Source organism: Aythya fuligula, chromosome 28, assembly GCF_009819795.1.
Source record: "Aythya fuligula isolate bAytFul2 chromosome 28, bAytFul2.pri, whole genome shotgun sequence".
Taxonomy (NCBI): Eukaryota; Metazoa; Chordata; class Aves; order Anseriformes; family Anatidae; genus Aythya; species Aythya fuligula.
The window spans coordinates 2237164-2259774 of NC_045586.1; the positions used below are offsets into that span (position 1 = coordinate 2237164).

General features: G+C 53.2%; 1 protein-coding gene across 1 annotated transcript; it reads left to right on the forward strand.

Moving 5' to 3' along the window:
- Window positions 1-779: 779 nt before the first annotated feature.
- On the forward strand, window positions 780-19172 carry OTUD7B (OTU deubiquitinase 7B; the record flags this gene model as incomplete). The annotated part of the gene is made up of 11 exons (XM_032204660.1): window positions 780-909; window positions 4148-4318; window positions 4529-4744; window positions 9728-9829; window positions 10834-10961; window positions 13499-13611; window positions 14390-14517; window positions 15110-15259; window positions 15627-15741; window positions 16785-16869; window positions 17673-19172. Coding segments are annotated over 11 exons (2646 nt in total), but the record flags the coding sequence as incomplete, so codon positions are not given.
- Window positions 19173-22611: the final 3439 nt, after the last annotated feature.

The window sequence follows — 22611 nt, forward strand, 5'->3', positions numbered from 1 at the left end:
AGACTTTGGGGGCAGCAGGGTCTTGCAGCCGGGGCTGCCCACTGACTCGCATTTCCCCCGTCGTGTCCTTGCTGCCTTTGCCAGGTGGATCTGAAGGGCTCTCAAAGCTGCGAAAGGCAAAGGAAGCTTGAGGAAACAGCCCTGCAGGTCCGCGGCACCGGGGCTGGTTAAAATCAAGCACGGGAGAAACCGAGACGTTTCCCCTTCCTGGAGAGCTGGGCTGGGGCGTTCCTGTTCCTCTGCAAGAAGAGGAGGTTGCCCTGTGTGCCTGAAAGGCTTCTGGGTTTTATTTTCCGTAGGCGACTTCTGCTAATTGCGGCGCTTCCTTGGCACCGTTGCAGGGCTGCCTGCCCCTGGAGGGGTTGGGTGGTGCGGGCAGGTGGGCAGAGGTGAAAACCTTTCTGCCCCCAAACAACCTCATTTCTCCTCCTGGGTGTTCCTCTGTGATTTTATGAAGAGGGGCTCCCCCGAGTCGCTTTGAAACGAGAATTATTCCTCCCCAAAGCTGCCGAGCCTTTGGTGTGCCTGCGTCTGCAGCATCTCTCCGGCTCTGCCCTACAGAGGGCGAAGCCCAGGGAGGCCAGCAGCAGTCCTACAGCACGGTTATTTGGGGTTATTTAGGGGGTGGGAGGCATTCCCCCTTCCTCTGGGGGCACCTGCCATCGGATAGTTCGCAGCCAGCTCCGAGGCTGCTTCCCCGGGTTAATTATTTTGTGCCCTGTAACGCGAGCCGCGTGCGGTGTTGCTCTCTCGTTCCTAGATTGAGGCCGAGGTGCTGATCCGGGCGCCGTCGACCCCAGCTGCCGGGAGGAATCCATGAGCACACGGCCTTGGATATGGACATCGTCCTGTCGGATTTTGTTCGCTCAACGGGGGCAGAGCCGGGACTGGCCAGAGACCTGCTGGAAGGTAAATAAAGCCGGGGATAAAAGCAGGGAGGAGGCTGCTGGGGGTGACGGGGCTCCAAAAAGGGGCAGGGAGGCTGCTGGAGGGACCCGCGGGGCTGGAGGTGTCGAAGTGGCGCCGTCAGCAGCGTGGTTGGTGAAATTCTGCCCTGGTTTCTCGTTACACGTCCAGCAGCTAATGAATTTCACGTTTGGAAGGAGAACATGTCAAAGAGAGCCACGAAATCCCTCTGCTCATCCTCTGTTTGCTGCCAGCAGCGGTCCAGAACGGTGGCAAAACCTGGGGCTTTCTCCTGTGCCTTCTGCAGGATTGAAGGCACAGCACTAGGTGAAGGCTGCCTGTACTTTCCGAGCTGCAGAGGAGTAATTATATAGGCAAAACCGTGCTTTTACTGGTAGATCTTGTTCTGCTTGTGAAGGTGGTTTGATTATGCCCGTATAAATTGCTGTTTTGGTGGTATCTCTCCCTCCGCACCGCGAGCGGCGTGCTGCCGAGCCGCTGACCTCTCCTGGCAGCGTCCCTTTGTAGCCCGACGGACGTGGAGCCACGTCCAGCACCCGTCACGGGACGCTCCCAACAAACACGAAGATGCTGAAGAATCACAGACAAGGCTCAAAAATCCATCATCATCATCATCATCACCACCACCTGCGCTCAGTCCGTTCGCTTTTAAGCAGGCAAGGCAGCCCCCGGGAGGCTCAGCACCCCACGCTGGCAGCATTCCAGTGCTCTGCCTACCTGCAGAAGATTTGTGCTTGCCCTAAAACACAGCCTGATGTCAAATCTCTGTCCCCCAACCTGCACGAGATCGAGAACTTGCTCGTTAGTGGTCGTGTTGAGCGTAGAGGCTGGGGGTGATCTGTTTGGTCACTGGGAGCTGCGGGAAGGGGGAGAGGAGAGAGGCTGCCAGGCCCGAATTTTGGGACCGGGAGCTTCCTTGCAAGCGTTGCCTTTGGGTTCATGTTGACAAAAGGCTGGTGAGTAAATATTGCTGTAATGCTGGAGGACGGAAACGTTGCATGTGAAGCAGAGAGGGCTATGCTTGGCAGTTAATTAACCAATATGCAATTAGACGACACAAGACCATGCTTGCTGTGATACCTCGGCTATAGAATCATCCTCTCGTCTTCGGAACAAAGGTGAGCCTGCGAGTTTGACTTCGCTGCAGAAGCTGCTGCAGGTTGCTGCTGAAGAACAAACTCCCACCTGTTTTTTGACCTCGTTTTGGGGGTGTTTCTGCCTCCCATCCCTTTTCTTGTGTACCTCGAGCCCAGGGCTCGCTCCTGAAGCATCCGCACCATCTCCTCCGCTTGCTGCCTCTTGGTGCTGTGACAGCGAGGCGCTCAAAGCCCTGAAATCATTGCTCTAATCCGTGTCTTCAGGCAGTTTGCTCCAGCTCAGGGCCAGCAGGTGGAGGATGCCTTTCCTCGCCCGGCTCCCGTGAGCCGTGTGCTGGCTGCAGGACTTCACCCGCTCAGCGTGCGGCCGCGGCGTCGCAGCGGAAGCCTGGCAAGCTGTGGCTTTTGTGGCGTGTTTCTGGCTTCTGGTTTTAGGTTTCTTTGTTTCACGTCGGGATTTCTAATGGTATCTTTCAGAATTAACACTGACGCTTGCGATGGAAAAAAGTTAAAGCAGGTATTCCTCCAAATTTTCTCTCTCTCTCCCGCTCTGGCACACCGGTTGATTTATTCTGACAGCAGTTGTTTTGCCTCGTTTTCACGATGCGCTGCTGAGCACTGCTGTTTTTCCTGTAGTCTCTGTGGAATTGACAACTCCACGTGTGGAAATGAGGCGAGACAGATTTGTCTTTCCTTTTTTTTTTGGTGTGTCTTAGTAAGGCTGTAGTGTGCAGTCAAACAAAAGAGCTGTACGAAGCGAACTAGTCAGACAGGGAGTTTGAGGGCGAGCTGAGGAACTTGTGAGCTGTGGTTTTCTGCTCGTGCTTGGAGTTTCGTGCACGTTTCGATGCTGATTCTTTGGTTTTTCATTTAAAAAATAAGAAGGCTCAAAAGGTGAACCTTAAAATAACTTTCTACTTGGAGACAGTCGCTAAATGTTGCGGATTACATCTCTCAAAAGGATTTAAATACTTGAAAAATGTATTTCCTTTTGGGAATTAGGCATAACGATTTCTTTTATTGTCTGTGAGCTATCACATAAACCAACTGACAGTTTATATCTCTCTTCTGTAGTGGAGTTACTATATATAAAGCTGGCTTGCTTTCTACGCTGTCTGCTAACTTGCAAATTTAAGAGCTTAGATTAACAGTGTTCATAAAAATCACAATTTTTGCAAATGTAAGCCATATGGTAGACTTTTTTTTGCTATATATTCTTGCTTTTGGAAGACAGTGGCTTCTAAAAGGTCAATTTATTACATACATGAGAGGCTCGAGTGGAGTACCATTTATTCTTCCAGCCCGCTGGGTAGTGTTAGCAGGAAGTGGAACTGCTCTCAGGATTCACCCGACTCCGCTAAGTTCAAGCTGAATAAGTTTTACTGAATAATTCATCTGCCTTGTAATGGCTTGAGCCTGCTGAAAAGTGTTGCAGCTACTGCCCAGCCTGGCTGGCACCTTGCTTGCTCTTTTATTCTGGGTGTCAGCTGGAAGAGAGGTGGGTGGCTGCCTCCTAAAAACCCCGGACAGGCGCTGGAGAAGTTAGGAACCCTCAGCTGCTGAGGTCGTGCTTGCTCCAGCGTTATCCTGCAATAACGTGGGGGAGCAGAGAGCTGTCGGCTGCTCGACTTGGTCAGCAAAGGAGCGGCATCAGCATCACGGCGGATTATCTTCACTGCAGCTTACGAAACACCGCTCGGCGTGACCTGGAGCAGGGGGCTGCTTGCCTGGCACCGCTGGACACGGCACAGCCCGACCTGCCATTTTATGTTGACCCTGCCCTTCGTTTCGCAGCCAGAAGGCTAATTCGGGCAGAACCCAGGGTCTTGGGGGCTTTGTGGAGGTTTGGTGGACGTCCAGCCCCGGGAGCAGCAGCTCCCTCCGAGCTCAGCGCGCTCGAGGCACGCGTAAGCCACCCCGTGGCACTGGTGGCAGCACACCCAACGTCTTCTGGGTGCTTCACGTTGAGTTATAGTTCTTTCAGAAACCCAGATCCTGGTTAAATACATCTTCAAATTCAACGGGTAAATAAAAAGCTATTACTAGCTTTTAGCGTGGGTGGTTAGGAGCTGACTTGATTTCTCTCCCGTGATGGTGACCGCTGGTGATTCCTCCCAATCCAGGTAAAAACTGGGACCTGAGCGCAGCCCTGAGCGACTTCGAACAGCTACGGCAGGTGCATGCGGGGAACCTACCGCCCTCCTTCAACGAAGGACGCAGCTACAAACCCCCCGAGAAGGAGGCAGCCCGCGCGGGGCGACCGCCGCTGCAGCGGCAGGATGACATCGTGCAAGGTAAGCGCGTCTCGCTGCCCCGTAGCCCAGTCCCAAAGCTGCTAGGGAGTGGTTTGGTCTTCTCCTGGTGGCTGAAATATTTGTCAGAGCAATTCAGCTTCTGGCGACCAAAAAACGCGAGCTGAAGGCAGCGATTTTAATAACAGCTTCTGCGGAGTTTGCTGCTTCTGCACCGTTCAGGTGGTTTTTTCATCTTCCTTTCCCTCTCAGAAAAACGTCTGTCTCGAGGCATTTCCCACGCCAGCTCTACCATCGTCTCTCTGGCCCGTTCCCACGTCTCCAGCAACGGCAGCAGCGAGCACCTGCTGGAGATGCCCATTTCCACCTTCCAGTTGCCTGATCTCACGGTGTACACCGAGGAGTTCCGCAGCTTCATCGAGCGAGACCTCATCGAGCAGTCGATGCTGGTGGCGCTGGAGCAGGCTGGTGAGCATTTACACCCCGAATTCTTCTTTTTTTTTTTAATGCTAATGCAGCCAGTGGTGGCAATTTGCAGCGGCACCGACTGGAGTGTGCTGGCACACAAGCCTTAGGCGGTGGAGAACCGAGCAAGGGCGCGTATCTGTGCTAGATATTATTTCATCCCTTTTTATAGCGTGGTGCAAGAGTTGAGCAAGAGGCTGCTTCGCTTCGCCTGCAGACACCAAATGTAAATTGTGTGAGCCTGTCGTCATCGCTCATGCAGCTGAATGGTAATGCTCAGGATAAAAAAAAAAAAAGCTGCATTATCTCACCACCTAAGCTTCCCCGTGCCCTGCGCTATCCCAGCGGCTTTACTGTGAGAAAATGGAGGGGGGGAGAAATCATTGCATAACACCACCAGCAGCTAATCATCACGGACAAATATCAGCAGTGATTACAGACGTTTCAGATCGATGATGCATTTTATACGCTTGCTGCTTCAATGCAGGGAAACTCGTCGGCTGGCTTTGTGTGTGTGCCCGGAGAGGAACCACGTCGGGAGCTCAGACGGGTTTGTTTTCCAACAAGCTGGGTTTCCTCCTGAATAGTTGCTAGGTGATCTGTAAATAAGATTGAGCTGGTGAATGAAGGGGACCTCCGTGCTGGCGGGGAACAACCTAATCCGTGTTACCAGGACAGCGTGCAGTTGGGACAGGGTGGGGAAAGAGGCAAACCAGGCGAGATCCGGGGAGCCCTTGCACCTCTCCTTTATTTCTGTCCACATACCTAGAAAACTGTTCCTTCAAGGAGAACGTGTGTTCTTCATGTCAAATTTTAGTCCCATCCCGCTCCAGTGTTCCTGTAATAAATATTCTCATGTTTTGGGAATGAACACTTGATCCAAGCGATCTCGTTACAGCGGCGTTGCTCTTCGTTGACTGTCAAGCTGTCGTGTCTAATGCAAATTCAAATGCACTTATCTGCATCTCTGCATCCAAGCAGGGCCCGGGCTGGGCATTGGATTGCTGCGTTTCAGCACAAACTCCAGCCCAGAGAACTCCGGTGCTTTCAAGCAGTTAGCAGCTAGTTTTCAGCATAGAACTCTCAAGCTGTAATTCACCCGAATCCTTTCTGTGAACACAAAACACGTTGGAGGCATGTCTGTGACCCCGGACGAGGAGGCACGAGCTGTCAGCAGGGCAAGCAAGAGATTCCTGTGGCCTCAGAGGGAGCTGGATGAGGCCTCTTGGCTGTGCTTTTTCATCCGAGTGCTGGCGACACTTCCCAGTGTTAATGTTTAGTAATTGATTTTTTCGAAAGCGCCATCTGAAGGCAAAGTGTGCCTGCGTTGTGTATTTGGGTTCGTTTATAAATGAATGTTTATCTTTAAGAAAGGGCTGCGCTGCACATACGAAATCGTCCAGGCTTGATTTGAAGTAGGGTTTTGAGCACGGTGCTGTGATCTGCACCGATATCCTTTATTAATTTAGTATGTGCTGTCCTTAGGGGATTAAGCAGATATTTTATAGACCAATAAACGCGAAGATAACTCTTCGTGCTCTATCCAGAGCTCCCTTTACGCCCATGTGGCAGAGCAAGCACGCTTTCAAGTGGCTGTAAATCGTAACGCCGTCCTCTGGGGAAGCTGTTAACGTGCTCAGTGTTCTACGAAAAGGCCTTGGTGGAGCTGAAAATTTGGCCCTCGCTCCAACCTCAGCGCTTTTTGTTCGAGCCCTGCATGGTTTAAGCCTTGCCCCGTGTTCTGCAGGTGAAGTGTTTTCCTCGCCGCGCACCCGGGGGAGCAGCAGGCAGCGCCTTGCCCTGGGCTGTCCTAAAAATCAGCAAGAGTTGGAAGAAACCCCAGGCTGAGTTGCTGAGCCTTTGCTCCAAGGTCGGGCTTTCTCCCTGGGGTCAGGGAAGCAGCACCAAGCGCTTCTCCAAAATTCCCCCAGCGCATTGGCAAGGAGACTTCTGCTTCGCTCTCCAGGCTGATGCTGCAGTAAACATCTGTAGGTGGACTGTTAAAAACTGCTGAGTGAAGGGTTCGGCTCCTCTCCTCCCCGCCTGCTTGCTTCACTGCCGGAACGGTGGCAGAGGACTGGCGAGAGCAGGTTCCTCGTTCCTGGAATGCAAATCCCCTGCGTCTCGGAGCGAGCCATCAAAGCCACCGGCGCACGTCTGTCCCTTGGGAATGCATCACCCGGCTCCCGAGAAGCTTCTCAGCTGGGTTTAGCCCGTGCGTGGTCACAGGCACGTGTGTGCACGTCCCCCCCTCTGCCTTACGCACTAGCATCACACTTGCAAAGCTGCAAATATTTTAGCCCGTCAGTCACTGGCCAGCCTGGCTTCCCCGACAGGAGAGACGAGCTCACGGCTGGGGCCACCTGGCTCTGAAAGGCAGCTGAAATTCTCTTCCTTCGGCAGAGCAGCAGCGCAGCTGGTCGTAACACACCACAAACCTTCACTTCTCGTCCCTCCTGACCCGTGGAAGAGGCTCAGCATTGAGGGAGAAAACAGCTGGGGATGGGTCAACGCGTTAGGAGCAGCTTTTGTTGTTGCCAGATCCCGAAACAAAGGATTTTTTCCTGCAGGTTTCATTTAAAGGAAAATTCGGATCAATTAGAAGAGGGAGGTTACAGGTGTATTATCGAACTTCAGATGCAATAAAGCAGCTTGCCACTTCCAGCTGCTCTTCTTTTTTTTTATCAGTAACCTAGTCCCAGGTTGTAGCCCCACTCCTCCATCTCCAGCTTCAGCAAGGGAAGAAAAATCTTCTGCAGCAGCCTCCCAAGCACGGCGGCGGGCGGTGGCGTCAGCCCGGGGAGCCCGAGGACAGCTCATCCCGGGAACGCCACCTCCGTCACGCAGGGAGCACGGCCGTGTCAGCACGGCTCCGGAGTCCCTGGGTAGCCCCAGGGAAGCCGTTTGGTTTCTCCGTGAGTCAGGGCACGGCGCAGGGCGAGGAGGAGCATCAGGGCTGCTCCTTCCTCTTGGCGTGCCCCATTTCCGTGGTTCCTGTTGGAAGCACGTGCGGCGTTCCACAAAGCAGCGTTTGCGCGCAGGTTCCTGGTCCCTGCTGGAGCAAAGAAATGTTCTCCCCGTGCCACGAAACGTCCCAAAACATCCCCAAACCAGCTGTGTGGCGGGGCTGCGTCCCGTGGGAGCGGTGGTCCTGGTGTCCCCTGCAGAGGGGAGCTCCTGATCCTGGCTTCAGACGCGCAGAAAAGCTGTCGCTGACCTCCCGGGCTTCAATTCTGGAGCTGTGTCAGCTCTCGGCAGGGCTTTTCTGCCAGCCAGCGGGGACAGCGGGGTGACAGCCTGGAGCTGAAAAGCAAAAGGGCAAACGAGAGGCAGCCGGGAGCTGGGGACGCTGCTGCGAGCGAGCTGGAAGCCAGCAAGAGCAAACGGCTTGGCGCTCGTCTGGGTTTGTCCTGCTCCTTGCAGCGGCATTTCTCGTGCTGCCGCGGAAGCGCTGATGGCAGGAAGATCCATTGTGCTCCTAAACGCAATTGTTTTCCCTTCTGCCTGCACGCAGAGCTGCCCAGCCCCTCTGCTAATAGCTGCGTGCAGAGAAATTTGGTTTTTAAACACTCGTAGGGGACCTCGTGGCCTTTTTACTGCCTGGACACAAGCGAAACGCCCGGGGAGCGGCGACGTCCCTGAGCTCCGCGGTCGAGTCCGGAAAAAGAGCAGCCAAAATCCTCCAGGAAAAAAACGTGCAGGGGCTCAAAAAGCTCGGTTCTGAGCGCGGTAGCCCCGCGTTTTTGTTTAGCAGTTGGGAGATGCTGGTTTTGCTTCTCGCTCTGCTCGCCTGGCGCCGCGCCACTTGGCGCGGGTTTGCGCCTCGGCCGTGCCAGGAGCTGTGCCGAGCGAGCCCAGCCCGCTTCTCCGAGCGGAGCTATTGTCTCCGGGCTGTGCACTGAACCCTTTTTTCAACTCCAACAGGTTCCTTCCCTGATGCCGGGATGAGAAATGAGCAGCATCACGCCGCAGTTAGCCCTGCGTGCTGCGTTTTCCTGCCTTTATCTCCCGGCGGTGTTGGAAAGCAGCTTTCTGTCAGTGGCCCCCGCTTCTGCTGCACAATTTCGATAAATCCTCTGCTCCCCTGAGAGCCGGGGTGGCTGCCAGGGGCCGTGCTCGGGAACAGGGATATTTGTTAGAAATATACGGCCGGGCGAGGCGCAGCCTAGCTGGAGTTGTGAGCCTGAGGTGGTAATTTCGTGCAGTTTTGTTTCCTGGATAAATGTTTAACTTCTAGCATTGAGTTTAACTGCAGTGGATTTGTTAATTTTTCCGAGCTTCTATTTTTAGACGCTCTGAAAACCTTCTCTCTTGACTCGTAGTAATTCAAGTGCCTGGTATTACCCAAAAGTTGCTATTTTTAAACCCGGTAAAGCGCCGTCAGTTTGCATTTTCGTTGGTGAAGCTGCTTAGCTGCTTGGCTCAGCAAAAGTTCCTGATGATTGTACCGAAACCAGTGAGCAGGGAAAAAATGACCGATGCGTTAAATAGGAGGGATCTGGTTGCTAAAAGCAACCCCAAGCAGCCTCGTTATTAGCTGGAGAAACTGGAAAAGTTGTTGGGCACCATTTGGGACCAGTGCCCTGGATGTGTTCTCAGCAGGATGTTTTTTGGGGTTGGGGGGAACTGGATAGAAGGAGAATGCTGCTCTGGGTTAAAGCCCTGGCTGGATTTGCTCCTGTTTTCAGCTTTCTCTCTAATTTGTGTGACCTTAACTAAGGATTTTGCGTTTTCCTGCCTGTCCTTGCAGCCCAGCCACCTCCCCATGTCCCCACACTCTGCCCTTTTTGTTGCATTTCCGTGGCTCCTTTCTTCCAGGCACAGACCGGGCACACAGCTCACATCCGCGGGCCTCCCCATCACAAACCAAGCAGGCTGCACTCCTCATCTTTCTATTTTCTTTTCCTTTCTTTTTGAGCAGATGAACCCAACGGCCCCGCGGCGCATTAACGGGCCCCGTTTTCACGCTCTCCAATATCTCCCCAGGTCGCCTGAACTGGTGGGCGAACGTGGACCCCAGCTGCCAGCGGCTGCTCCCCCTGGCCACCACGGGCGACGGGAACTGCCTGCTGCACGCCGCCTCCCTGGGTAAGAGCCTTGTAGGGTGCAGGACTGCAAAAATAACCAAGTGGTTCCCTCCGGCCCTGGTAAGGAGCTCTGTGCGGGGAGATGTGCGGCTGCAGCTCCCCTTCCCCTCACTGGCTGCTTTGTGCCATCAGCCCGGGGAAGCTGACGCTGCTGGAGGAGGTGTGGGGAGAGCCCAGGACCCCGACCTGCCTCGGGGACAGGCTGTGCCCGTGGTGGCACCGAGCATTTCTCTCCTGCCCTGCAGGGAGCCATGGGCCCGCTGCTCGTCCCGGGTGAGCCTCAGTAGGTGCCCTCCTGGGGCTCAGCGGGAGAGGCTGAGCTGAAGGCAACGGGCTGCCAACCGCCTCTGTACTCCCCAAATTATTCTTTTTGGGGTTCAGCTTCTCCCCCTTCCCTTGGGCAAGTTTCCCCGTGGTTCTGAAGGAAATGGGAGATAGCAGAGGGCCCGTTCACACTGCAGAGTGGCCCCGCAGAGCGGGGAAGTTTCCAGGGCCTGGGTTTGCCTCCTGTGACTTCACCTTGTCAAACACGACAACCTTTTTGGAGGTTTCTACACTTCTAAATCACCCGGGTTGGGCATTTCCTTCGTGTGGCCGGCTCTGCTCAGACGCAGCAAAACCACAGCCTTGTTTCACCTGGTCTAAATTTGCCCTCGACAGATCAGCCCAGCGGAAAGCACCGTATGATTTCATGAGCAAATATTTTGCTTCATCTGGGACATTCCTTAGAGCTGAAGGCAGCAGCTGCTGCTTTTAGCTGCGTAGAAACTCGCTGCGGGTGGGAAAGGGAGGCTTTGGACAGGGGGCTGGGGGCTGTTGAATTTTTTCCTCGGTTTGGCCCTGCTCACCTCACATTTCTCTGCCCTTGTTTCCCAGTTTACCACTTCCCTTGGTTTTGTGGCAGGTTGTAGGAGTTCAGCCGTGAGATAGCAGAAGAAGATGGGGAAACGCCAGCTCTCGCTAATCCTCTGCTGCTTTTTCCTCCCCCCCCACCTCTCTGTGCAGGTATGTGGGGTTTCCACGATAGAGATCTCATGCTTCGCAAATCCCTTTATACCTTAATGGATAAAGGTGTGGAAAGGGAAGCCCTGAAGCGGAGGTGGCGCTGGCAGCAAACGCAGCAGAACAAGGAGGTAGGAACTGAACGCGGTCCTGGGAGCAGAGGGGAAAATCCTGAGAAAACATCCCGTAGGGAGGAAAAACAAAACAAAAAAAAAGGTCCTGAATTTTGGGCAAGTCTGTGGCTTGCAGTACTCGGCCATGCCGTGATGAGAAATATCCTCCCCTCTAAATTATGGCTGTGAAGCTTTGGTGAAATGCTCTTTATTACAAGGGAGGAAAATCACTTTATTGGCTCAGTGTTACGTCCACTGCTGATGGAAAACAAACGTCACCGCTCCCCGAAGCTCCAGCCTCGTCCAGGCTGCGAGGGTGTTGTTGGCAGCGCCAGGACACGATCGCTGCTGTGTTTTTAGGAGAAAAGAAGAGCTGTCGTGTAGGGCTCTCCTGCGATAAGATCACAAAGCTGCGCCTCTGTCGAGGCGTGGAGCTGCCTCCGCCACTAAAAAAGGAAACGGCGAGCTCGCCACATGAAAGGCTCCTCAAAGCTGCGACGTGCTCTCCCCCCGACAGCGGGGCCGTGGCTTTGTCAAGGCGGAAAGTTACCAGATGTCCCCGAATCGCGCCGTGGTGTTGTGAGCAGAGTAAACTTTTGTTTCCACCTGACACTGAAGGATGTTGTTTACTTTCCAACTTCCTTTTTATTTTTGGAAGGGCACGGAGATTAGCATCTCAGGCTGAAAAAAAAAAAAAAAAAAACAAAACAGAGCTATTTCCCTGTTTGAAACAAAGTCGTCGATAAATAATTGGAGGTTTGACTGCTATTAAAAGCAGGCTTTTGTTGCATCTCCTTAAACTGCGTGCTCAGGGCTATCTCCAGAACTAGCCACCAGCAAAGCACTGGGACTTGCAGACCTTAAAGGGCTTGAAAATACTCGGCGTGAGGGCTCATTTGTGTCCTTCCCTTCTCATAACCCTCGGCAGAAGCTTCTCGGAGGCAGGCGGGTGTAGGTGGTGCCTGCAGTCAGGTGCAGCAGCCCAGCTTCAGCCGGTGTGGCAGGTACTGTGTAAGGGGTTGGCTGGAAGTCGGGGATTAGGAGCTCTTCCTTTCCAAATAAGCTCGGAAAGAGGCAGCCCAGGGTGATGGAAGCTGCTCTGGCTTGCCTAACCCACTCTGGGTACAATTCTCCTCCCTCTCTTTGCTTTACGCTCAGATCGATGATGAAAGAAGTCCCACTGGAGGCTTAACCAGGAGCAGGGAAACTTAATTAATGCCTCACTGAACGAGCAGGGAGCCGGCTGGGCTGTCAGCTGCTTCTGGTTCGTGGCTTGAAGGCTTTCTTGGCAGCTTCGTGGACTGAGGATGTTGTGTTTGGATGCTGGGGCTCTGATCACTGAGCCCAGGAAGAGAGGAGGAGGGCAGGGCTGCCTGCTCTTCCTCGTGCCAGTTTCAGCAGCTTGCCTCACGGCCTTAACGCGGCAGGCTCAAGTGTAGCTTTGTGTTTTAAGGTATTTCTCCCCTCATTTGGGATTAATAAGGCTTAACGAGCCCTTTAACTCCTTGGGACCATATTGGAAAGCTTCTCCATCGAGCAGAAGAGCAGCTTTTCGAGGAAAGGGCAGTGCTTTGCAGGGGCTTCCCTTGCACTGATTTTGGGGGTCTCGTGGTTCACGTGGTGCGACTGCAGAGTTAATGTTTGCATGCTCAGGAAATGTGAGTAAAACGTCGGTTTGAGTGCATGGACAAACAAGAAAGGACTGAAGGGATAAACAACTCAGCTTGACTGCAGCTCATAAAAGAATCTGCAGCGGCAGAAAAAATCCATCCCACTCTTATAATTAGCCATCGGGTCTTGCCTGTGCCATGGGCCTTGTGCCTCTTTGGAGAGCTAAAAAAGGATCGAGTGTGTTAAAATACCTCAGCGAGCCTTGTGTTGGATCCTTCTGGGCGTTACGGTGTCTTTCTTTTGTTTTCATAGCTCAGTAAGGAAGGAAAATAACTTCTAAAGGCAAACTTTAGCTGGTCCAGTCCTCATCCTCCCACTGGCGCTTGGCTGTAGGTTATGTCAGCTGTAATATTGGAGTGGTTAGAGTAAGAGGAAAGCTTTCCTCTCGTTCTGGGGGTTGAAATGTTTACTTCCACCCCACAAGGCTGAAAACTCTTCATTTTAGGCAGATTATCTCCCTGCTGGCTTGAAACTGCTGACTGGGAAATGTGTGCTTTTTTTCACAGGATCAGAGAATGTGAGGGATGTGTGCTTTTTTTTCACAGAATCGCAGAATATTTGGCGTTGGGAGGGGCCCTGGAAGATCCCCCAGCCCAATCCCCTACTCCATTCCCTCATCCGAGTCATGGATGAATACAATGAACAGCGCTCGTCCCAGTACCAACCCTCTGGCTTTTTTCCTTCAGCCAATTCACAGCCCACCTCCCACCCTGATTGTCCAGACCACACTCCCTCAGTTTAGCATTTTTTTTTGCGTAAAATACTGATTATTTTTGCATAAATCCATAGAGAGATGTCGTGGCTGCGTGTACAAAGCATTGCTACAGAATTTGGGGGGGAAAAAAACTCACCTTGAGGACTCTGTTCTGTCGTTCCTTTCCCAGTCTGGTCTCGTTTACACCGAAGAGGAGTGGCAGAAGGAGTGGAACGAGCTGATCAAGCTGGCCTCCAGCGAGCCCCGCGTGCACTACGGCACCAACGGAGGCAACTGCGGGGGGTACGTGGAGCATGCGAGCGCGCCGATGGGGCGTGCAAAGTGGCTGGGAGGCTTTCCAGCCTCCTGGCTGGGGTGTCCAGGGCTTAGGTGGCCATAATGAAGATGGGACAGGGGGAAAAAAAAAACGAAGAGAATATCTTCCTTAAATGTACAGCTTGGAATAATTTTCCCGAGGGCAGGTCCAGGGACCTGGCTGGGAGCAGCGGAGGGGTTTGCTGCTTTGGTCCCGCTTGTACGGGAGGGTTTTAAGGGGAGGGTTGAAGGATTGTGAAAAACAAGGAAAACATCCATTAAAATGTTATGGAAAGCCATCTCTCTAAATGCTGCCTGACCCCTTTTGTGGGGTAAAAGCTCTTTTTCCAGAATTGAACAAAAACCTAATCTTTTCTCACGTTTCATCATGTTGTTGGCTCCAAAATGAGAGCGATAAACAAAAGCTGAGAATTTCTGCAGTGTTCTCTCTCCCTCGGTGTTTCAAGGGCACTTTATCGCTGCAGCCATCCCAAACAAACACAACTTTTGAGGCTCTTTAGATAAGAGCCTCCAAGAAGTGCCAAGTAGCAATGTGGTATTTCCTGGAAACAAACCCTTGCCTCAGAATAGGACATTTTTTGGATCTGTCTCTGGGTCTAAAATACGAAATTAGAGGAAAGATGAAACTTAATGCCATTAATATGATCCAAGTCCATGCTGTTGCCTGTAAAGAACGCTTCCTGTCTTTAAAAGCAATGATTAAGTGCACAGAGGATGAAAAATTGATTTATTTCTGGTTTCCCAGCGTTGAAAGCTCCGAGGAACCTGTGTACGAGAGCCTGGAGGAGTTTCATGTCTTTGTCCTGGCCCACGTGCTGAAGAGACCCATAGTAGTGGTGGCAGACACGATGCTGCGGGACTCGGGGGGAGAAGGTAAGAATTGCACTCGTTTGTCTTTATTAATTGTGCGTGCTCAGGCTGTTTATTGCCTGTACACTGCTGCCACGGGCTCTTTCTGCTCCGTGGAGCCTGATTTTCGATGAGCATGGGGCTGGGTGTGACTGTGCTGGAGGCTATGAGCCGTAGAGCTGAGCATCACCGGCTGATCTGCTGCCTTTTCACACTGACTTTTCATCTTCTTGTGCCCCTACGCGTGTGTACAGATGGGAAATTCCGTTCCCTGCATGTAGTATTTTCCACTAGCAGACTTAATTTCCTGTCAGAAAAGATTCATCAATTACCATCACTCTGTGTGCAAATTTAAGTTGTTTTTGTGTGTGTGTGTGTGGAGGAGGGCTTTTGTAGAACCTACAGATTCATCCTGCAACTGTGTTCCTCCTGGTATAAAACGGATGTCTGGTTGGGGTTTGTTTTTGTTTTGTTTTTCTTTTTTTGCCCCTCAAGTTGATAGCTAATTGCAGGTAAAACCTTGAAGTGAAACAGCCTGTCCTGGAGCAGTTTCAGGATAAACAAGTCTTAACTCTCCAACCTATTATGAAAACTAATCAGCCCGATTTCTTTCCAGCCTTTGCCCCTATTCCCTTTGGAGGCATCTATCTTCCCCTGGAAGTTCCAGCCAACAAATGCCATCGCTCCCCTCTGGTTCTGGCGTACGACCAAGCCCATTTCTCTGCCCTGGTATCCATGGAGCAGAAGGAACCCACGAAAGATCAAGGTAGGTGATGAACAAGCCCAGTGATTTACGTCCCGAGCCTGGCAGTCACAGCAGCACTCGTGCACGTTTTGGCGCGCCACCAGCGGCCGGCAGAACCGACACCGTTCTTGGGGAGCGCCCCGAGCTCGGCTGCTGATGCTGTGAAAAGTTGCCTTCTCATGGGGTTTAGACAGGCTGGAGGAAGAGGGTGACGTGAAGAAAGCTTAATTTATGTGGGGAGCATGCTGGAGATCGACGTCAGGCTTCTGTGTCGACTGCAGTTCGAGAGATGTGGCGCAGAAGTGACAGGCGCTGTCGCCTGGGCGCAGCGTGCCAAACCTCGTCAATTCGGGCAGTGAGTGGGCTTTCTGTTCTCCTCCTCCTGCAGCTGTGATCCCCCTGACAGACTCCGAGCATAAGCTGCTCCCCGTGCACTTCGCCGTGGATCCCGGGAAGGATTGGCAGTGGGGGAAAGACGACAGTGACAACGTCAAGCTGGCCAGGTCGGTTGTCTGCAAGCTGGAGCGGTCGCAGCCGCGCGGTTCGGTCTTTATCCCCAGCTGCTCACAAGCACTGGGGGGTTTCTTGTGTCTGGGTGGAAGTTGTGCTGGGATATGAACCTATTCAGTGCAGACAGAGCAGCTTTTTCTTTTTTTTTCCTTTTTTTTTTTTTCTGATGTCCTGAGTGTTTTGGTATATTTTGGGAAGGGTGGTGACATCTTATCAGCTTCGATAAGGAGGGTCAGGTATTGTAGCCTGTGTTCTCCGGCACAAAAAGGTGCATTTTTCCCTTCCTGCATCCTTAGAGAGAACAAATACCTTTGCCCATGAGCCCCAGGAGCCGGAGGGATGCTTGCAGGCAGACACCCGTCCTGGTTTGGGCTCAGACCACGGGCGAGCTGCGGCACGGTTTGGTAGCAGCGAGTTTCCTGTTATTGAGCCAGGAGTCACCAACAGTGGGCGTCGTGGTCGGGGAGCTGGAAGCATGACTTGTCCATCATATGACTTCGGGTTAGGAAACGTAAAAACCTCCAAGATCAGCACGTTTATTAAAGCTCAGGGCAGGTTTTAGCGACACGGTATTACGTGGTACAGATACTTTGTTTTGAGTTTGTTTTTTGTTTTTTTTTTAAACTGATAGGAAGTACTGTGTGTTTTTGATGGAAACAAAATGACAAATGGAAATTGTTGAGAAAACATCTTTGCTTTTTTTTTTTTCTGAAGTTGTTTTTGTGGAGAGGAAAATCATTTTGAAACTAGCTCTGTTTAGATCTGTGACATCTGCTTTTTTGTTACTCGTTTCGTGTACCTGTAAGATTATTTGCCAGGTTGGTATTAATTTGTAGCAAACCCGATTCTGACGTACAGGAATCTTCTAACTTATTCATTTCCTTTTTAATTAAAAGGCTTCAAAAACGTTACCTTTTGTATTGCTGCTGCCTTGATGGTTTTTACCTGTTAAAACATGCATTTTAACATAAATACAACAGGCAAATGCCTTGGTAAAGACTTGACTCTGACTTCTTGTGCTTGTTTCAAATTTTAGTGTGACGCTATCGTTGGAAGCCAAGCTGCACCTGCTGCACAGCTACATGAATGTTAAATGGATCACACTGCCTTGTGACACGCAGGTAAGGAGACGAGGGGGGTTTTCTTTAATTATTTAAGCCCCCCTTCTGCAGAGCCCGGCGGGAGCGAAGTCGTCATCAGCCCAGCCCTCCTTCACGTGAGGTTGTCTGTGCTTCCATTGGAAAAGGCAGCTAGCGCAGCTCCGAGCAGACAAACAGCTCGTGTTTTTGTGCCTGCGCGTTTCTCTCGAGCTTTTCCTGCCTGTTTTTGTCCTTCCTGTGAAGCTGAAGCGCAGCCCTCGCACGTCCTGCTGAGCGGCGCAGCCTGCTGTGTAGGTGTCTGGCAGCGAGGCCGGCTGCTGCCTATTCCAAGACAAACACAAACTGTTGGTTTGTGGCCACCAGAAGCTGACTTGCGGCTTGACTGTAATTTTCCTGGGACCTTTCGTTGTCGGGACTGACTCGTGGAGCTCTGGGAACTTCTGCCTGCTTCCAACATCCCCGTGGCAGCTGCCTTAGCAGTGCGGGTGTCACCGGGCTGCCAGGCGTGAAGGATTTCTTTGTTTGTTAGCTTTTTATTGTTTGTGTAGCTTTTTTCTCCTCCTCTCTTTTGGAGAAAACTCCCCAAACTTACACGTGAGCTGCTCTGATCTGTCTGAAACCAGCACAAGGCCAGGGCGTGTGCTGAATTCTGCGGGTTGCTCTTTGGCTGCAGCGCTGACATGAAATAACTCCGGATCTGAGAGCCACCACTTGTCCCCTCTTTTCTCCTAGCGAGTGCTTGCCTCCATTTATTTCACCTTCAGCCTGAAAAGGCTTATCTGAGGAACTTATCTGACTTTGATACGTGTTTTCTTTCTCCCTAGGCGCCTCTGGCCCAGCCAGAATCCCCCACAGCCTCTGCAGGAGACGACGCTCGATCAGCTGCGGAGTCAGGGGAGTCCGACAAGGAGTCGGTCTGCAGCAGCTCGGCAAGCAACGGTGGCAGCAGGGGTTGCAAGGACAAAGAGAAACCAAAGAAAGACCGAGAAAAGGACAAGGAAAAGGATAAAAAACGAGCAGACTCGGTTGCTAACAAGCTGGGCAGCTTTGGCAAGACTTTGGGAAGCAAGCTAAAAAAGAACATGGGAGGGTTGATGCACAGCAAAAGTATGAAGGGAGGCGTGAGCAACGGGCAGGGAGATACCTTGGAGAAGAAAAAGAAGGGATCCTTGAAGTCAAGGAAAGGAAGCAAAGAGGAATCTTCCCAAGGAGACTTGTCGGCTCCCGTGGAGAAAACCTGCCCGGGGAAAGCAGCCCCCGAGAAGCCGTCGGACCCCTACAAGTACAGCAACGACGTGAGGCTGAGCCTCAGCATCCTCCGGGCTGCCATGCAGGGAGAGCGCAAGTTCATCTTCGCCGGCCACCTCAAGACCAGCAACAGGCTCCAGTACCAGGAGGAGATGATCCAGCAGTACCTGCTGGACGCCGAGGAGCGCTTTTTGGCCGAGCAGAAGCAAAAAGAGGCAGAAAAGAAGGCGCTGGCGAGCGCTGCCCCCGCCAAGAGGCTGGAGCCGGAGCTGAACGCCCACAAGGGCGAGGAGGCGATGCTCAGCCCCGCGTACCCCCAGCCTCCTCCTGCTTACGCCATCCAGACCCCGGATTTGGCCCTCGGCGCGAAGGTGGCAGCTTTTCCCTCCAGCTACTCGGGCGTCTTCACCTTCCCCCGGCCCTCGGTGGCCAGCAGCACGGAAGGAGGATCTCACCCCCCCGGCTTCCCCGACGGCCGGCGCCAGGTCGCGGGGGGGCCCTGCAGCAGCCTCCCCCCTTACGCCACCCTCCCCAGGCACTGCGGCCAGCCCCGGCCGAGCCCCCACGCCTCCAGCCCATCCCACGCCGGGCGATTTTCCCCCACGGACACGGATTCTCAGCCCGGCTTCCCGGCGGCGGAGCGCGAGGGTCCTGGAGGTTCGGCCCCGCACAGCAACGGCTGCCGGGAGCAGGCGGAGCAGGACGGCTCGCAGAAAGGAGCGGACAAAACCAGGGGCCGGGCTCTTTATAACGTCCAGCAGACCAAATGCAAGCAGCCCAACTGCAGCTTCTACGGGCACCCAGAAACCGGGAACTTCTGCTCCTGCTGCTACAGGGAGGAGCTGAAGCGCAAGGAGCGGGAGGCTCTGGTGCACAGGTTCTGAGCGCTCTGTGCCCGCGCTGCTCTTCGGACCCGTGGCACGTGGGGGGGCTGCAATAACGCCCGGAGTTTTCCCCCTCCCCTCCCCACGCTCCTCTCCCTGTCCGTGGAAGGAGGGAGGCGGCGGGCGCCTGGCCGGGCTGAGGAGCGCGATGCCCTCCTCCCCGCGGCCTCGCCACGAGCACGGGCGCCTTGGACGGGCTCTGGTTAGCCAGGGGGGGCTCGGGTTAGCCGGGGGGGGGCTCGGTAGCCAGCCGGGCTCGGGTTAGCCAGGGGGGCTCGGGTTAGCCAGCCGCCGTGGAGGGCGAGCTGAGGTCGGAGCACGAGGTGCGGGGGCTCCTCGCCGCCGATCCAGACCAAAGCTTCGGGGGCAGCGAGCGCCCCACGGGTCCTCCGGCCGGGCTCCACCCTCACTTCTCGTAGCGCTTCTCCCGAATCGAGCGAAAAATGCCCCAGCAATTTCAGTTAGAAAGCCTCAGACCTTTGAATTGAGAGGTTTTTAATTTCTTTTTTTCTTTCTTTTTTTTTTTTTTTTTAACACCGTTTTTATTTTATGTGATGTTTTCTGGTACCGAGAGGAGCTTAGTCGGAAGAGGACGTTATTTTATTTTATTTTATTTTGTTTTTGTTTTCGGTTTGAACTCGTTCTGAGCCCAGCGGACGTCTCCCAGCGCCCCGCAGCAGCGGGCTCGGGGCGCTGCCCTTCCGAGGGGCTCGGCTCTTTGTTTTTAAACGTTACTTTCAAATTCTTCTTGGGGTGGGAGGGGGACGGGGTGGTCACAGCGCTGAGTGGCTTTGAGTTTTCCTGCAGAAGTGCTGTGCGGAACCGTTACCGGTACAGTCGAAGCGACTTAGAATCGACGGAGAAACGAGGTCAGTGTCTCCACCCAGCAATAACCGACGGCGTGGAGAAGCAGGGAGGACAAAGAGAGCCCCGCGGCACCGGGAGGTAAATCTGCACCGGGCTGCCCTTAGCTTACAGCTGTGCGTGGACACACACACACGATAACTCTTTCTACTTGAGCAAGCTACTTCCATACTACCTCTGTTCTGCTGAATAGAATTAACTCGGCTCCATTTTGCTGAGCCACGTTAACTGACCTTAGGCTGAGTAATATTAAAGATATTTTTGATAATAGGGCTAAAGAGTGAAATGTAAGAATAACGAACCCGCTCCTGCGTTCCTCCCACACTCGCTGTGGTCCATCCACTACGTCCCCTTCTCCCCGGCCGAGCCCCGCGGCGCGGCACGAGCGCTGCCCTGAGCTCCCCGTTTTTCGGGGCGGGTGTAACTTTAGCACTGCAATGTTTGCACAGATCTTTTTTTTTTGTAACTGTAGATCCCGAACTGGACTCGATCCTCGTTCCAGTCCTGTAGAGAGCAAAGGTTCAGCATTTGACCGCGTGGAAATAAAACGTGAATTACGCTGATGAGTCAAAGCTTTACAACATTCCCTCGTTTTTTTGTTTTTTGTTTTTGTTTTTTCCCAAAAGGCACCAAACTATGCAATCCCTTCCCGCGCTGATCCCCCACCGCCCGCCACAGGGAGAAGGGAAAAGAGAAAAGGGGCAGAGAGGGTGAAAGTGTGCTTAACACTGGGGACTCACCTGAAGCCTTATTCTCACAAATACACTAAGGCTTTCTTCTAACGTACAAGTTTTAAAGGTTTAATGTACGTCTAAAAAAACAACAACCCAGCCCCAAAATAAGGCTTTTCCTGTCGGAGATGGCTGCTTTTGGCTTTTTTAAAGCAGGAAAGGCCCTGCAGGTGCTCCCACCGGGGCAGCTCGGCCCCGCTGGGGCTGGGTTTGGGCTGTCGCGCTCGAAGCCAACAGCCTGGAAATATCCCAGCTCCTTCACCCCTCTAACTCAAGCTGTTCTTTTGGGTTTTGTTAAATCGCTGCTACTCGGAGCGTAGATAAGCCTTGCCCGGCTGCCAAAGGGGCACTGAAGTAAGGTCGATGCAGGTGGGGGTTTTCCTTAGGGTCCCTTTGCCCGGCGGCGTGGGGTCCTGGGGCTGGCATGCGGTCGGGGAGGCGTGCAGGGTGAGTGCTGCGGGCGTGCTGTGATCCTGGAGTGATGCAAGGAGGCGAATTTCTCCCTGGGGTTGGGTTCAGGTGCGTTGGATTCACTGCAGGGGCGAGAGCGCGCGCGGTCGGTTCCGTGCCGGCGGCTCTCCCCCCGGTCACCCCGCATCAATCCGTTGGTGTAACCCAAATATCAAACCCAAGTGGTTTTCTTTTTAAAAAATGAAACAAAACCCAACTTGGTGTGCGGGGATCGCTTTCTGCCTCTTCTTTTTCCTGTGCCCCAGAGCAGCAGAATCCTTTGGGGGCTGCCGAGAGCACGAGGAGCGGGGCCGCTCCGTGCCCCCCACCCAAAACCACAGGCAGGGGAGGACAGCAGGCACAAATCGCTGCTCCACCAGCTCACTGCCCCTCTCCTGCTTTTTTTGGGGAGAATTGTCCCCGTTTCGGCCAACCCCAACCCACCCGAGGGGGCCGTGCGGAGCAGCCGGTGTCGGCCAGCTGCTGGAGCTGCTGCTGCTGTTCCTCCTTCTGAGGGTTTTTGGGGGAGAAAAGGGGATTTTGGATGAGTGCTTTGTGCCCGCCGCTGATGCCGTGGCCCTGCCGGTGAGGTTTGGCCGCGGATCCCCGACGGCCGCAGCCCCGGGACCCTGGGGGTGGAGGTGAGGGGCGAAGTTCCCCCCAAATTAATTCCCCAATTCCCCATTTCGGGGTCGGTTTTGAAGCCCAGCCCCATGGTTTGTGCTCAATCTGCCGTTTTTATCGCCGTCACTACAGCTCGTAGCTTTTTTAAAGTCAAAACGGGGGAAAAAAACACAACTTCAGGCAAAATTAGGTTTCCAATGAAAAGAGTAAAATAGCGAAGAGTATTTTTTCTACGAAGTGCAGAATCTCAGCTGTTCCCTGAGCATCCCTGAGCCCAAACCTTCCTGCCTTACTCACTGAATCGAGGGAATCGGCCGCGTTTCTTCAGTACTGCTAAGGATTTTTTCAGGTCATTTTTGTTTCCTTTATGGTGAAACTAATGATTATTATTTTTTTTTTTTCTATGGGACTATTAAATACAACTTATATTTATTGGAAGACATTTCCCAACCACCCGTTCCTTTCCCTAACCACGCTAAAGCCCCTGCCCACGCCGTATTTTAGGGTTTTGATATATATTTTAGGGGCTCGATATATTTTTGGTACCTTTTTTTTTGTTTTTTAAGGGGGGGGTGGGAGAGCGAGAGCAGCTCGTGCTCCACAGCACCTCGCACGGGGGCACCAAAACACCCGAGGGTTTTTTCTCCCGTATCTGCCCCACCGACGTGCGAAGGAGATGGGGAAGGGGAGGCTGCGCCTCGATCCCAAGGTCTCGAAACAAGTGCCCTTAGCGGTGTAACGGGAAGAAATTTTGCTGCCATCGGGACCTTGGGGGGTTCTGCGCAGCCTGGCCCTCCTGCAGTAAATATCCACGACTCTTTTGGGCCGTTTTCGTTTTGTCTTAGCCCCGGCTCCCATCCTGCAGCTTGGGTTTTGACCCCATATTGTCCCCATCTCACCCGGGCTCCCCAAACGAGCTCCGTAACGTCCCCCGTGCCCCTCCTGGGAGGTGTTGGGGGGGA